The sequence below is a fragment of the Nematostella vectensis genome, chromosome 1 (assembly GCF_932526225.1).
Source record: "Nematostella vectensis chromosome 1, jaNemVect1.1, whole genome shotgun sequence".
Taxonomy (NCBI): domain Eukaryota; kingdom Metazoa; phylum Cnidaria; class Anthozoa; order Actiniaria; family Edwardsiidae; genus Nematostella; species Nematostella vectensis.
Window position 1 is genome coordinate 1685419 of NC_064034.1, and position 16357 is coordinate 1701775.

The 16357-nt window shown below is 40.6% G+C and overlaps 3 protein-coding genes across 4 annotated transcripts; 1 reads left to right on the forward strand and 2 right to left on the reverse strand.

Annotated features, from left to right (window-relative positions):
- Window positions 1-574: 574 nt before the first annotated feature.
- LOC116620371 (E3 ubiquitin-protein ligase Hakai) lies at window positions 575-6528 on the reverse strand. 2 transcript variants are annotated; one of them, XM_048732565.1, is made up of 6 exons: window positions 6282-6528; window positions 4833-4991; window positions 4225-4322; window positions 3083-3169; window positions 2206-2267; window positions 575-1786 (listed from the first exon to the last, which is right to left on the reverse strand). In XM_048732565.1, the coding sequence occupies exons 1-6, from the start codon at window positions 6289-6291 to the stop codon at window positions 943-945; spliced, it is 1260 nt and encodes a 419-aa protein (XP_048588522.1). In that variant the 5' UTR covers window positions 6292-6528; the 3' UTR covers window positions 575-942. The 2 variants fall into 2 exon arrangements, with proteins under 2 accessions (XP_048588522.1, XP_032242071.2); XM_032386180.2 differs by lacking the exon at window positions 6282-6528 and adding an exon at window positions 6191-6209.
- A 552-nt stretch (window positions 6529-7080) lies between these two features.
- Window positions 7081-9559, forward strand: LOC5516330 (octopamine receptor beta-2R). The gene has a single exon (XM_032386184.2). The coding sequence runs from the start codon at window positions 7897-7899 to the stop codon at window positions 9022-9024; it is 1128 nt and encodes a 375-aa protein (XP_032242075.2). The 5' UTR covers window positions 7081-7896; the 3' UTR covers window positions 9025-9559.
- On the reverse strand, window positions 9386-16215 carry LOC5516331. Its single transcript, XM_001636391.3, has 11 exons — window positions 15848-16215; window positions 15599-15685; window positions 15082-15144; window positions 14665-14743; window positions 14009-14151; window positions 12522-12626; window positions 12108-12219; window positions 11667-11769; window positions 11533-11589; window positions 10669-10763; window positions 9386-10074 (listed from the first exon to the last, which is right to left on the reverse strand). The coding sequence occupies exons 1-11, from the start codon at window positions 15920-15922 to the stop codon at window positions 9983-9985; spliced, it is 1011 nt and encodes a 336-aa protein (XP_001636441.3). The 5' UTR covers window positions 15923-16215; the 3' UTR covers window positions 9386-9982.
- Window positions 16216-16357: the final 142 nt, after the last annotated feature.

Sequence of the window (16357 nt, forward strand, 5' to 3'; positions counted from 1 at the left end):
AGCTTTCATTCACAAGCCACTTGACCAAGCCATCGAGCAGGTAACATGTGGTCGCAAATTTACTGGAATGGACAATCTACGAGACTGGGTTTAACCCGGTTTCCGCCTTGCGGTTGAACGCGACCGTTAGAAACGTGAGAAAAGTAGAGCAATGCTTAGATATTTTATTAAAAGGAACCGCATTTGGCTGATACACTTGAGCATAGTTAATAAACTTGATTAAATCTTTTGTTTGGTAAGATCTTGGTCGATAAGAAAGCGAACATTAAATTATATATATTTTTTGTAAATGAAGCAGTTACCCGATCAATTTAGATTTCCGCGACATTGCAATACATAAAATACAGTAAGATGATGATAATAACAGGTTTTGTGTACTCTTTTCGCCACTAAACATCAAGTATGTGTTTGAAAAAGTTGTATAACCAGGCCCGTATAAACCTGGTCCAAACCTGGAAGCCAGAATTTCGAGCGCAAGGACTAGTATAAACTAGTATAAACCAAATTCGCATCCGTCAGAGGAAAGAGATAGAGTGGCAGGGGTGGAGAGAAATATTTATAAAGCAGTGGAGAGAAATCCCGGGTTTACCTTTATTTCAAACTTCCAAATCAACTAAGACTATAGATATCAGTTTTTTACTTGAATACTCACGAATTCCTCTGCTCACTTTTACATTAGCGGTACCCAGGTATCGCTGGCTCTGCAGCCTGCTTACACCAGGACACTGAAATACCTAGAAAGGGCATGCAACTCTGACTGCTACTGTACAATCTACGTAAACGGATAAAATACCTCCCTGCAATTATCTATGGTCTAGCATCTGTAGAAACCCCTTCCTCATCTCCTTATTCATACAGCGTGTAGTTCAATTATGAAGCGACAGGCCCTGGGTGAAGCAGCCATCTTCAAGGATGCTATCAATGAAATAAACTCAAAGACACCTAAAACATTGGTCTATAGTGCGAGTCCCCTGGTAATGGACCACGCCCATGGGGCGGCCAGTTTCCCTCAGGTCTGGCCGGCACCCATTCACCCCTGTCTGATCGTCCAGCAGGGATGATCCAGTCCCTTTCTGCTCTCATAGCGGGCCCTCTGTCTGGCATCCAGTCGGCCTCTGAGCGAGGTGGCCAGTTGCCTCCTTGACGCACCTCAGGTTCAGGTCCAGTAAATCTGAAGGTGGGACCTGCGGGCCCACGAGCTTGTCCAAATGGTTCATCGATCACAGATGGTCCAGGCATAGCCCTTGACTGTCTGGCATCACCACGCACTTCTTGTAATCTCTGTGGTTGATCAGGATGTGGGAATCCTGCTTGAGGTACATGTGTTGGCATGTGCGGAGGAGCTTGGCCTGGGAATCCACCGACTGGAGGGTGTTGGGGCCTCTGGGCCTCCATGAAGAATGGCTCCCTTGGCATAGTGGGCACAAAGTGTCTTGCATCCATAGATGCTGCTGCCATGGGGACACTGCCATACGGCCTATCCCCAGGACCAAGGGGGTGGGGCATCACTGGTACCCCATTCCTAGGGGGTGGGGGAAGAAAAAATGGGACCCCAGCACCAACGTGTGGAAACATGGCACGGTTCACTTCTGTCTCACCCTCGTTACCATCACTATCGTCCCCGCCCTGGTCCCTCTGGTGACGCCTTTTGATGTGGGACTGCAGGTCTCTCTGAGAGAAGTAGCTCCTCCTACACCCTGAAATCCCATAACGGCTGCCTCCGATTGAACACACAAAGACGCTACCCAGAGGAGCTCTCTCAATCCGCTGGACATTTTCTCCACACCTATGTCACAAACAGCTCAATAGGCAACTTTCACACAAAATCACATGATTTTTTGGGTGGCAAAATAACAAAAAAAGAACGGTTTATTCAATGGTTACGAATCAGCCAGAAAATTCCCATGCCAGAGGGCTTCCTTAGATTAAAATATGATATGTATATCTTTGTCCCTCTATGGAAAGACACCAACAGCCATTTCTGTGTATGTTTTGGTAGGAGTTTGCCACTGAAATCTTCATGTGATTTCTTGTGCAAGTGGCCAAATAGATAAATAATGAAGTGCACCCACTCTGCCAGAAAGTTTGCTAAAACTGCATCATAGTAACACAGGCTGGATCTTGGATCAAAAAGAGAGAAGCAGGGGTATAGATTGTTTTCTCAAAGCATTGAATATTACTCTATGTAAAAGGCGCTATACTTACCTTGGGCATTTTCCAGCTCCTTTCTCTGCACAAGACAAGCAAAAAGAATGCTTGCAGGGACTCTAGACACACAAAGAAAAAGTGTTGTCATTTCTGATATAGTCTGCGTTCTAAATATAGATCACAATGCTGTGGATTCAATGTGTTTGGCTAATAAGACACAGTTATCAGTTATCACAACTGAACTAAAAGGCACAATAAAAATACAGTAATAATTCAGCAAATAATTCACAATATTGGTCATCACAGTATGGTACAGAACTATATCCCAGTAAGAGTTTTTATACACGCTCACTGGTCTTATACAGGACACGTCCAGCTTAAGTGATATCTGTCCTGTGAACATTTTTGTGCAGTCAAAGCTCGATTTTCCGCTGCTCAGCAAATCCTCAAACATACAACAAGGTTTTCAAAATGCTATGAAGGCACAGAAAGAATGTTTGATTTTTTTATAGAATTATCATCAATATAATTTCTTAGAATTTATCTTGAAATGCAAAAGAAAGACAGTGCACAATCGTGGTGTCATTCTGGTGCACATCAGCTCATGCAGGAGAGATTTCAAAATTGTAAACTTTTGCTTCAATTTGATTCTATTCCAGCTCTAAGCAGAACAATAAAAAACAGTCTAGGTGTAAATCCATCAGTTCAAATTCATGTTTTGGGTTCTCATGAATAACTTGTTATCTTACGCTAATGGCAAAAATAACAACGCACCCACGTGGCGTCATTCGAGTGCAGGTCAGCGTGCGCAGAAGACACTTATCACATTTTCAGTGTAGTCACTGGGATATAAAATAAATAAACCCCTTCTTTGGCCCACAGTGTGGTTTATTTACTAAATACACAATCCCTCTGCTGTCAAATTCAAACTTACAAGCCTTCCATACACCAGGATTGGTAAAGAACATTTCTCACAGAGGTGCAACAATGGATCTTGAACCTTTTGTCCTATAATCATAATCTGAAACAAAAGAACACAGCTTACACCATGCCATTACATCACTACTTGGACTGCCCTGAAGAAGTCTTTCAAAGTCTAAAGATATGACTTGCAAGACTCTGATTATTCTTAAAAACACAACTCTCCCTGTATCATTTGATAGAATTGAGCTGTTTTAGTTGTACTGGCAGAATTACGGTACCCATAACAACATTATTATCATTAAAACTTGTTCTGTTGTGGTTATTGGAGGATTTGTGCTCCTTGCACATTGTAGAAAAGAACTGGGACATGAACTGTAGTTTCTTCATTCTACTGTACAAAGAATCTAATTGTCTCTATTATCAAGTTCTTTGTGTCAAGGTTTTTTTGTACTGTTCACACATCACACACGTTTAGCTGGAGTTGTTTTGCGCTCTTTTCTAAATTCCACTAATCTTTGGCAAGATAGAAATACTGTATCTTAGACACTATGTACTACAAAGTAGCAGTTAAGCAAAAGCTATTGTTCCAAGTGTCTTCCTGGAAACTCCTTTATACAGAACACAAACCAAACTTGTATATGTACAGTACAGCAGAGATGGTAATTTCTTATATGATGAGTTGACAAACAACAGTTTGGGAGCCAGTGATGCATTTTTAAATCAGGCTTTCTGGGTGTTTTTTAAACCTAATTATGCACTTTTTTGGGCAAACTATGTGATAAAAGTTGCTAATTTTTTATTAGCACAACAAACAAACATGGGTAGCCTAAACAAAATGGTATTTACCCAATCAAACTGTAGTGCATGTTTCATTCATTAAACTAGTGGCCAGTTTGCAAACACTTCATTATGGAATGCCTAGTAGTTTTCAAACCACCACAGTACCTTCAGTATATAGTTTTAAATCTCTGTTACTTTGAAACTATCTTACAAAATGGCAAAATCAAAATGTTGCCACTTCATCATAACCATTTCCATTCTTGCATAAACCTTGATTTTTGTCTACTAATGTTTTCTAAAATGGTTTTTTTTTTTACATTGAAGGGTAAGAATTTTAACTGGGGCTAATTCCATCATTGTTTTGTTGACTACCTTGTGGTTCCACTCCATCTCCTTGACCACCACTGGGGCAGGTCCTGGGGGGGCATGAGCGGCAGGGGAGTGCATTCTTTTCCTGGCGGCATCTTTCTCTGATAGGGGGAAAAAATGCAGAAATACTGTTGACATTGCACAGTTTAAAAAATATAGAAATACTGTATTGATATTAGAATTGCCCCTATTTAATCGTATTGCTACAGTAAAGACAGCATGACACTACTGAACAACACAACAAAATGACACAAAGCAATAGTAAACTGCCACATGCAGAAAGCAATACGAGCGGGTGGGCAGTAAAATCCTGACAGCTATTACCCTACCCTTTGCAGTATTGAATGAGTGCTTGGGCAATACAGAAACTTATGGACCTCAGATTTTTTCTTTAACTTTATGGCTTATATATATTGTGCGTTCTCGCACCACAAAGCAAATGAGGCAATAACATATTTAGCGTTTAAAGAAATCTTTCATCGCAAAGTGCTTAGTTGTTTCTGAGCGTGGTTTATAGAGATATGCAGCCTGCTAATCAGCTAATGAGAACAAGCATAACAAAGAACCTGTACAACAAAAAAATTTGATCAGCACTACTTATTAACACTAACCATCAATTGATGACTTCTTTTCAAGATTTTTGCTCTCCTTCTTTTTGCTCCTTCCTAAACTTGATGCAGACTTGGACTTAGCTTTGAGCTTCAATGAAATGTTTTTCCTGACAGACTTAGCAGCCAAGGCCCCAGCACCCTCAGACTCCAGCTCTAGATCTGTATAAGACAGAAACCCTCATTACAATAACAATAATAATAATGACATTATCTAAACAAGGGAAATACATTATCTGTATAAGACAGAAACCCTCATTACAATGACAATAATAATAATGACATTATCTAAACAAGGGAAATACATTATCTGTATAAGACAGAAACCCTCATTATAATAACAATAATAATAATGACATTATCTAAACAAGGGAAATACATTATCTGTATAAGACAGAAACCCTCATTACAATAACAATAATAATAATGACATTATCTAAACAAGGGAAATACATTATCTGTATAAGACAGAAACCCTCATTACAATGACAATAATAATAATGACATTATCTAAACAAGGGAAATACATTATCTGTATAAGACAGAAACCCTCATTACAATAACAATAATAATAATGACATTATCTAAACAAGGGAAACACATTATGGTTGTGTACTAATTAACTTGTGGCCCTCAGCTAAGAAACAAAAAATACAAATTATGTATAATTATGGAGCAAAAAGTGTCTTTCCATCAAGTGCCTGTCTATTCTTTTCCAAGCAGACAACAATGGGGACCTTACACAATGATGACACAGCATCAAGAAAGGCGCGTACTTGTGAATATCCAAAAATTGACAGCCATGACCAAGCACAAAGAAAGTGCATTCTAGATTTGCTGTCATAGCCTACAACGCTGTGTTTTTTTTTTAGCAATTTGTAAGTGGGCACACTATTCTCGATGCCTTTGTGGTTGTGCAATGTCCCTATTAACAATAGAGATCTCATGCTTAAAATAAAATTGACATCCTTCAGTTTAACCACTGCATAATCTAACTATAAGCATAAAATGAAGAATAAAATTATCATTGCTAAGATAAAACACACAAACAATAAGTACTGTAAGTTATAAACACTAAACTTGGACAAGGGTTTTCGATCTTCTCAAACACACAGAACTCACACATAAAACGTGAGTTTGAAGATTTAAAGCAGACTCGGATTATTATCGCAACTTATGGATTTGTTGCAGCATAAAAAGTAAACGTGTTTTTGGTCTTATTTTGAAAAAGTGCGAACGGTCTTACCAAGTGTCAGACAAACACGTTGTCTCTCATGGGGTGACTTTCGCTAAAAAATGAGACAAGTTACGGACAAAATCGAGAGCGAAAAGACTCATCGGTTGATAAGCAATTCATATACATTTTCAAGCAGGATTGTTTCTCCAAACTCTGCCAACCAAGTAGATCGTCCAGCAAACAACCTCGCAAAAATAAAGCACAATACAACTTACCGTCCTCCATCTTTGATCCTGACGCTAATGAGGTTGTCCGCTGGCACCAAGAGTGCCCGCTCCACACAGGAACCACAGGGAGCTCACATTTACGGTTCGTATGTATCCCTTGTCAGCTCTGAGCAAGAACCCTGAAGGATGACGAATGCGACAACAGCTACACACTTTATTGAAAATTATCTGGAAGGTTGCTCAACTCCAATCTTTTCTCTAGTTCCCTTTTCTGTAGATATCCCATAATATGTTTGCAGCCTGTAACGGCTGTAAATGTGTAAATGTGTAGCTCTTATCGGGAGCTGTTCGGAAATTTTTACCCCTCATTTCTTCACATCCTCGCCCCAACGCACCTCCGCTTTCGCGCGGGGCATTGTGTTTTGAATAGACCGATGAACTAAGCGCCTGGCCTATTCCTTATTTTTTTAGTGAGCACCTATTAGATACCTATTAGCTATGCACGAAATACTTTAGATTGAAATATTAAAAAAGGAAAACACTAGACTATAACACCTGCCTAAAAAGTGGATTATTATTTACGGGTATGGGGTAGAAAATATTTCTTATACGAAGAATTGTTTTTCCCAATTACTCTAGAAAAAAAAAATATGTAAAATAACTGGCGTCATGCAGAGTTAGTTGTCTTCGATTTTCTATTTATAATCTTTATTTTGAGATCGTATCTATTTTAATCAAATTAACTTTCGGTATTTCAATGTTTTTTTTGGTCGACCACATGTATTGGAATTTTATCTATATAAATTAGTTAGCAAATATATAAATATGTTAGTTCCCAATTAGAAAATGTCGTAGCGTCAGTAGATAAGATTTCGTGCAAATCTGTTAGTGCGATATCTGCTTCCGTGCGCGCTCGGCTTATGAAACAGTCCAGGAGAATTCAATAGGGGCTATCCCGCTGAATTAACAAAAAGAAAAGGCTTCATTTGCTCAATTAGAAAAGTCGACACTGTGTTGACTTTGTTACTATAATAATAATAATCCGATAAAGGAAGGAAGTGTTATTTCAGGATAGATGTGGTTGTTTTGAGTCAAAAGGAATCAAAAGGAATGTTCGATTGATTTGGCCCAAGAAGCAGATGCTTCCATTTGACGTGAACGGAAGACGTTAGCTGAGAATGGTACACATGAGCCTATAGGCGCAATTTAGGGGCGTAGAGAAGAAGAAAGGGGATATTGTTGACATAGCTGCAGATCAATGCGTAGCTAATACTCTGTGACAATTCGCTTTTAACCTGCTGCGAATCCTCCGACCGAATCATACGGCAGAGGAGCAACAGAAGAACATTATCCACAAGACCCTTTGGACACAATAACAACAACAGCCATCGCGCTTAAAAACGGATATCTCTCAGAGCAGCGTTCCTTTTCCTGACGTTTAAAACCCTTACTACGTCACAAGGCTGTACATAGGAGCACTGAGATGATATGTTCGATAGAATACTACACTTACAACATCTGAGACATTAAGCGTTGGCGTCGGTAAAAAGATCAAACGGCGAACAAAATGCGAATGCGGATTAAGAAAGATGGGTTAAATACGTTTATGGTGACTTTCTTGCCTTGAAGCCTGGGGGAAACAAAAAGATCATCCGAGACAGAGATGTCCACAAACACAAGCACCTCGAATCCTGATCAGCAACTGCCGTCATCACTACTGATCTTCATAGTGTTTTTGATTGTGTTCGAGATCCTGATCATGATTGGGAACGGACTAGTCGTATACCTTGTCGCCACGCGCAAGCGGCTTCACACGAACACGAACTGGATCGTACTCTCTCTTGCGGTATCTGACCTTGCAGTCTCATTTGCTATCATTCCATCCAGAATCGTCTGTTTCAGGACCAAATGCGACGAGATTCTCATGAAGATACTCTACGATATATTCATCTTCGTCTCTTTGTGCAACCTGTGCTGTCTTACTTTGGACCGCTTCATCGCGGTTATGAAGCCACTGAAATACAACACACTGATCACGCACAAGGTTGTCGTCAAGATGATCGTCATTAGCTGGATGTTTCCAACCATTGTATTCTGTATACCTCTGATATGGACCTACGGATATAGCAGCGACATCACACTGCGTCAGACCGCCGACAAGATTTTCTACCTGACTCAAATTATTGTGTTCATGTGCGTTCCTTGCTTGGTGATGTTCGCCGTATACGCGTATATTTTTCATCTGGCCCTAGATCACGCACAACGTATCCAAGACCTCGAGGAATCGGTCACTGGAAGCAGACCCTCGTCAAGCTATTCCAACGAGGCAAGAAACACCATTAAAGTGTTCGGCGTGGTGTACGTCTTGTTCGTGTTTTGCTGGATCATGTCCGCATACCGTACCTTCACTACGTTTTTCCAGTTAGGAGATGTCCAGAAAGAAGTGACCATGACATCACGGCTTTTTCTGTTGTTTAACAGCTGCGTCAATCCAATAGTGTACGCTCTGTGGAAGAAAGACTTCCGGTTGGAGGTTGGCAAGATGGACATCCGGTCCAGGCTACGTAAGATGTCATGCTGTAGTCAGCGCAGGACTGCTGATGAGGACCACCCCATGTACAAAAGAGAAAGACATGCAGTTCCAGAGGTAGAAGATGGCAGCTCCGGGAGTGATATCCAAAGAAGTAACGTGACGGATTTGGATGGTGAGATGCTCACAGATCCACGGGAAATAAATGGCAATGTCATCATCAGCCCTGAAGCACGCCTAGAGACCTCGTCACGGGTATAATAGCGGATAATAGCCACTTCGGCTGCAAAGGCTGTTGGTGTACTTCTGTAGCAATACGTTTGACAGTTCCGATGGTTCAGCTCAATTTATACCCCTCACTGAGATTCAATACATATGGCCAGGGGCGTACCTGCCTTAAAGCCAGTTAAGCAGGCTAAACAAGATTCTGGGACAATCTCACACTTGAGTGGCGGGACGATAAAAGCCCAGGAACGCTCGTTTCACCTCCCCTTTAATTCATAAGGGTTGATGGTTGATTCCAGACGATCAGGTGTGGAGAAACATTTGGAGGTGACATTTATGAAAAAATACGCACTACTTTCTGAACTAGTTTGTATATAGCACAGCTTTGTAACGGACCTTAGCAAAAATGTATTTAATCGCGCCACTGTTTGACAGCAGTCATCCAATTTTTATACCAAAGATGGATAATATTTTGGTTACTGTATATATACATCAAAGATATGGATGTTTTTTTGTTAGCATATTTATACATCAAAGATAGAAAAAAATTTGGTTATTGTATAACACCAAAGATGGGTATTTTTGGGGTTATCGTATATATACTTCTAGGTTCTTGTTAGCAGGCTGCATGGCCCTCTGGAGTACCCCAAATTCACAATTTACAGAGTACTACTCCTTCAAGACTGCTTTCTGTGGTTTGGTACACAGATGTTTCTGCGTGCCATTCGCTAATCTCCCGGCTGGTTTCATCCAGTGTTCCCATCTCTTTTATCCCCTTAGTTTTACTGAAACACCGTGGTTTGCTAGACACCGCTGAAGATGCCCAGGTGTTTTCGCTATTTACAGAGTTCTGCTGTTAGATAATATTGCTGCCATCTTAGCTCGCCATATTCGGTGAAGCCATGGTTTGGTGTGCTGTCGACACTATTGCTACTATCTTAGCTCACCATATTCGGTGAAACCATGGTTTGGTGTGCTGTCGACACTATTGCTACTATCTTAGCTCGCCATATTCGGTGAAGCCATGGTTTGGCGGGCCAAGCCTGTACACACCCACACTGTGGTCCTTTGACGCGGTCACTAGGACTGACGGCGAAAGTCAAGGAAAGTATTCATGCGAGTAAATACAAAACTGACATATCATTAGATATATATAGTTGATCAAGCAAAAATTAGAGGTGCGTTTGTTCAGGCAATGCCGAGACACGTCGAGTTTTGAAGAAGCTGATTTGGGATTTGTATTATTTCCATTCATAATTTCAACGTAGGCATATCGCTCTGAGAAAGAAAATTATAGCTCTTACGAAAGAACAAAAAGCAATAGAATCTAGCGAGTGTTAATACACTATATCGGTTCTTATGCATGTCTAGTCTTACCCCACTAGCGGATCTACGTGTGTGTGTGTGTGTGTGTGTGGGGGGGGGGGGGGGGGGGGTCTGCCTTTTTTATTGTTTTCATTGTGCCTGTTTATTCCAAAATCGTTACAAAAGCAAAATAATGACGGAAATTTTTTAGTCAACCCCCGCCCCCCTCTTCGCAAAAAGTTAGATCCGCCCCCCCCCCCCCCTCCTCCGAGAATCAACTGTTCCATGGAGATCCGACATTTTTAAACACGGCTGCATATCATATAAACAAGGGCAGTATATTGTTGGTGATAACTTGGATAAAATGAAGGATACACTCGTCATAAGGCGAGATATCAATATCCTCCACGTCACTGCTGTGGTGGAACAGCTCGCCTACGTACTCGTGGTGGTCCGGAAAACGGCGGTACCTGAAAAACACACAAGAATGATAGAGGGTAATCCTAGCAGTCCTATCCAAAAACAGTCTTGGACTGTAATGTTGTTGTGAATTTAAAAGAACATTTATTTGAAGATGGATAATGATTTTGTAGTAGTTACAGTTGATTTCTGGATCTGCTCGCTGTCTCTGTTCACTGTCTTCTCGTTCTATCGTTCTGTCGTACCAGCGTGTTTCATACCGTTTTATCAGGAAAAGGCTAGGCGTCTATTTACACAGCTACAACAAGTATCTATTGTGATCAACTAATCTCTTAATTAAAAATAGTTTAGATAATTAGATCTCAGGAATAATTTACATAATCACGATTGCTCAATCTCCGACAATGTCACACAAGTCGGCCCAAGTCATGGATGTGTCATGACTTTTCCTCGAGTCACGGGGTTTACTTAACAATCCGTCACGAAGAGGAGGAACGGAGGAAGGACTTGGTAATCTAGAATGAATTTTTGCGGTTATCCGGGTCATCGACTTGATATTGAGAGAGTTTGTCCTTAGTTTCGATCCTAAGCGTGGTCCCTACTTGAAAATAAGCTAAAAAATCAAGTCTATTTTGAAATGTTTTGATATGTTCACCACACTTTATTTATGTAATCATTATCATATCAGCAATGGATGGGCAGGGGGAGGGGGAACACAAATCTACCCAAAAAATACACTCCTAGCATTTTCATGACTAGGTATATCCCCTCAACCAACCCCCAGGGAAATCCTGCCCTTGTGCCTCTTTATCAAAGTACCTTCGGATGACGCCCTTGTCACAAGCAGTGAATAGTGAGCTCCCATTTGATGTGTACCTGTAAGAAAGCGCATTTAAACGATGTCAAGACAGACATTTATCTTAGGCCTGTGTATTGGATTACTGCGATCTAACCTAATTTTCCAGAGTGGGTCACTTCCATGCTCTTTCATGTGTTCCTGAACACCAACTTCTGGGACATAACTGACCAGCTGTTCTCCACCATACATGATAAGACCTGCAAAACGCATCATTGCACAATCATTAGCATGTCAATAGTATATACAATACCAATGCATCGACCACAGATATAAAGGAGGGGGGGTGGGTGAGGGTATTCTCTAAGGAAACTTGTCTGCCGGTTGAGTATAGGGAGTTGAGCTGGTTAAATATGGCACAAAATCGAGTAATTCCATAGACCGTTTTAAAACAGGCAAAATTTTTCACCAGCCAGTGGCTATGGCCGGCCCAACCCTGGGGATTTCGGACAATTTTCAATAGCACTTTAAAGGTGATCCTTTACACATTGAGACTTCTTGTGTTTGGTGTGGTTCATGGCCCTGAGGTCTAACTTACTGTAAAAGCCATCATCAGCCATGGATCCAAATGGCTCAGGAGTTGGAGCAACCGAATTGATAGCTGATCCAATATCTATGCTTTGGAGGGTGTAACCATCTAAAGTAGAGACCTGTAAAAGGCAAAATATTAATAGCCTCCTCTGACAACAAGGAGAATTTCAAAACACCTAAAACAATTCAGCCTGACCCACACCAAACACAAGTACCACTCTGAAACACCATACCCAGTAAATCTTTATCCCATCAGTAACACTTAGAAGCAGTGACTTTATAGAGTGGTATCTCAAAGTATAGACATGATGAGCATGGCAGCCAAAATATAGTCCCTAGCCCTAATACTAGGAACCAATCGGAGCTCAACTATACCAGCCAGTACATGGTCTTTAAATATTATACAATATGCTTTACTTACCTTTGAGGTTCCATCTACAGATGCTGTTAGCAAAGCACTATGGCCCTTGCACCAGGGCCAGCTGTCATGGATAAACACGATGTCACGGATGATACTTCCATGCAGCTAAAATGTAGGAACCCTCAATATCAGATAATTACATCATGCATAACAGATAACATTACCTGCTAGCCAGCTCAAAAACACAAGAAATGACCCCAAATGAGAGTTGGCTGGCAGGCTACAAAAATTCTGTTAATATCTTTGATATCAAAAAACTGTTTAATCTATCTTGATATTAAAAATTAAAAAATGGATAGGCTTAGTGCCTTGAGGACATATGGTGTATATATACTTTACTGAAATATCTGAGATCCTGGTTTCAAGGCTGTCTCTGTTTTATAGTATTCTTTTAAAAAGTTATTGGTAATTACAGGGCAGTAGCAGGGGGTGGGGCACTGGGGGCATGTGCCCAACCAACATTTTCAAAAATTATAAGGAAATGACCAGTAGGGGCATGGCTGTGCCCCCCCCCCCCCAAAAAAAAAAAAAAAAAATCTTACATGGCTTGTTACAGCTCTAAATTATATAATCATACAGACAATGATCATACAAAAAAACAATATTATTACACACATATAAGGCAAGAGCGAAGAAGACTATTACAGTAGGACAAACCATACATTGTAGACATTTTCTGGAGGTACAGTAGTGGATTATTACATGGTGCAAGGCAAGAGCCCTGGACCTGGTTCCTAGAAAGCAAGTTAACACTAACCGAGGGATAAAAGCCCTTTTTCTCCAATCAAAAGTTGAGAGCCATATTTATCTCTGGGTTAGTGCTAAAAACCTGCTTTCTAGGAACCGGCCCCTGGACACTACAAGGCAAACCATACATTGTACAAGGAAGAGTGCAGGACATGTTACAGCACAGGAGACTACAAGGCAAACCATACATTGTACAAGGAAGAGCGCAGGACATGGTACAGCACAGGAGACTACAAGGCAAACCATACATTGTACAAGGAAGAGCGCAGGACATGGTACAGCACAGGAGACTACAGGGCAAACCATATATTGTACAAGGAAGAGTGCAGGACATGGTACAGCACAGGAGACTACAAGGCAAACCATACATTGTACAAGGAAGAGTGCAGGACATGGTACAGCACAGGAGACTACAAGGCAAACCATACATTGTACAAGGAAGAGTGCAGGACATGGTACAGCACAGGAGACTACAAGGCGGCAAACCATACATTGTACAAGGAAAAGTGCAGGACATGGTACAGCACAGGAGACTACAAGGCAAACCATACATTGTACAAGGAAGAGTGGAGGACATGGTACAGCACAGGAGACTACAAGGCAAACCATACATTGTACACAGTACAGCACAGGAGACTACAAGGCAAACCATAAATTGTACACGGTACAGCACAGGAGACTACAAGGCAAACCATAAATTGTACAAGGCAGAGCGCAGGAGACTACAAGGCAAACCATACATTGTAGACATTTTCCGCAGGCAGTGGCATTCTTAGATCAAAGATGCAGAGGCCATGCCCATCAACACAAGTGGCAACAGCAACATGAGGGCTCCCTTGCAAGTCCACCGCAATCCCAGTCCTGTCTCTTCCATTAAACACACCTACCAGAGGATATTAGGTCAACATGGTTAAATACAAATAAAATGATTTTTGAACACACCTACCAGATGATATTTAGGTCAACATGAGATTTCAGTGTACAAAATTCCAATGTACAAAAATCAGTGTACAAAATTTGTAAATTCAATTCATTAAGGAATTTAGTTTCTTTTTTCAAATAAAATATTTATGGAGCATCAAAGGTGTACCAAGGGAGTGACTGAGTTAACTATGGTCATCAAACACAGTCATGCAGCAATGCATTAATTATAATACACTCTCTTCTTCTTCTCAAGTCCCACCTGTCAAAATGAAGAATTTTGACAAAACCTAAATGGAGACTCTACAGAAAGGACATGGCTGGTTTCACCCCCCCTCCCCCCCCCCCCCCACCATCACATTTCCTCTGCTTTAGGGTACCACAGAGAACATACCACCCAAGCTACCATTGATCTATGTGAACAGTAAATAAAACATGGAGCAATCACTTCGTAGCATATAAAAAGCACACTTACAGTTGTCATAGGATAAGATTTGTTCTCCAGTCTCAGAGTCAAGCACAGCAAGTCTTCTTGCTGTTGTTGTAGCAAGTATCTAGAAAGATAAGGTAGATTTTCTAATCATACTATTCAAGCAAAAAAGAAGTCTCCAGCACAGCCATTGTATAATTACAGAAAGGGTGGTGGTGGGGTCATTCAGCCCTATTTTGCAGGGGATAAATACCCTATTTTACATACAATCACTGTATTTTGCTGTTGGAAATTACAGAGCGATGGGGGGATCCTTCGCTAAATTCCATCTGTGGTGGGGGTATGGATCTTTTTCTGGAATTACACATTCTTAGTGTCACACATGCAAAAAATAGAGCATCTCTTGGAATTAAAACATGTTTTATAACATCCCTAGTTAGATGAGTAAAAAGGGATTGGTACCTTACGTCCATCTGCTGTGAACCGTACTCCATTGATATTCCTTGCAATGCTTAGAGTGTTTATCTGTCAAATACATAAAAAGCTGTTGGTCTAGCTTTTAGAAAAAAATACCCACAGAATTACATCTAAAGCTGATTTAGACAGCACGATTTTGTTAATTATGAATTGCCCATACCATCTCTACAACTCATGTAGTAGTGTGTAAATCAAGCCTGACCTCACTATAACATCCAGCTATGACATAAAAAGGCACAGTGAGAGCAAAACACCCATTGTAGCCATGTTGTATACAACAATGCAGGCAAAAATCATGCTGTCTAAATTAGCCTAGAGAAGGAGGTGCAGGGTGGGTGAGCCTGAGGAAGAGTGTGGGAAAGGGGGGGAGGGGGGTCAACAAATAATTACAATAATTACAAAGGATATTCCGGGAAGTGAAATAAGTATCAAAACTGGCTATATCCTCTATATCGGTAAGGTTAACTTTTAGATAATTATAAATAATTTCTAACATACTCACAGGATAACTTCCCAGGAGTCGGCATTTCCTTGCACTGTAGATATTTAGCTTGCCATCATAAGCACCAGAACAAAATAGGTATCGATCCTATAACCAGATAACAAGCAACAATGTATAAGAAAAATATTTGCGACAAGGTACCCAAAAGACCCCACTAATAAATATCTTTAACTGTTTAAGCCTTTACCCAACAATAACTTATATGAAAGAGAAACAGAGAAAGAACTATTGTTTGGGTATATTAATTACCACTGGAGAAAATGCAACTCCCCTGACATTCCCCTGATGATATTTTAAGAACTCGAGCTTCGGCCTCAGCTCCATGTAAAATATCACTCGGCTGATGTTTTCTGGTTTAATGTGACTACATCGGCTTGGATACAGTTTACGTTCATGGATGCCCAGGGACGGGAATTTCGTATTTTTGCACCAGCTCTCCCTTGTTGACTTCCGAGAAATGTGGTTGTGGTTATGATCTATTTGTAAGCCATCACTTTTCAGCAGCCAGGATATAAATAAAGAAAATCCAAAGGTTTAAGTTAGAAGCAAGGAAGATGATACGACGGGAAAAATCCTGGAGTTCGCTTGTGTATTTGCCTTTACTGCTATAACTAAATATGGTCATCACTCCCTTATATGGCAAGTCAATCGTCACGCCTTCCAAGCATCACCTTTTTTATGTGTGAGGGAAAAAACAAGGAACATTTTTAATAGCAGCGATTTAATTGAATTTTATTTCAGTTATGTGGTGATAATGTT

Bases quoted from the DNA above. Each gene is read 5' to 3' on its own strand.
- LOC116620371 (XM_048732565.1), bottom strand. The intron at 3,170-4,224 runs GTAGTCAACAAA...CTTTTGTTTCAG, and splicing joins AGATGGAGTGGAACCACAAG to ATTATGATTATAGGACAAAA. The intron at 1,787-2,205 runs GTAAGTATAGCG...TTTGTGACATAG, and splicing joins GGAGCTGGAAAATGCCCAAG to GTGTGGAGAAAATGTCCAGC.
- LOC5516330 (XM_032386184.2), top strand. From the start codon at position 7,897: ATGTCCACAAACACAAGCACCTCGAATCCTGATCAGCAACTGCCGTCA.
- LOC5516331 (XM_001636391.3), bottom strand. From the start codon at position 15,922: ATGGAGCTGAGGCCGAAGCTCGAGTTCTTAAAATATCATCAGGGGAAT. The intron at 11,770-12,107 runs GTAAGTTAGACC...TGCGTTTTGCAG, and splicing joins GGCTGATGATGGCTTTTACA to GTCTTATCATGTATGGTGGA. The intron at 10,764-11,532 runs GTACTTTGATAA...TGTGTTTTTCAG, and splicing joins GACAAGGGCGTCATCCGAAG to GTACCGCCGTTTTCCGGACC.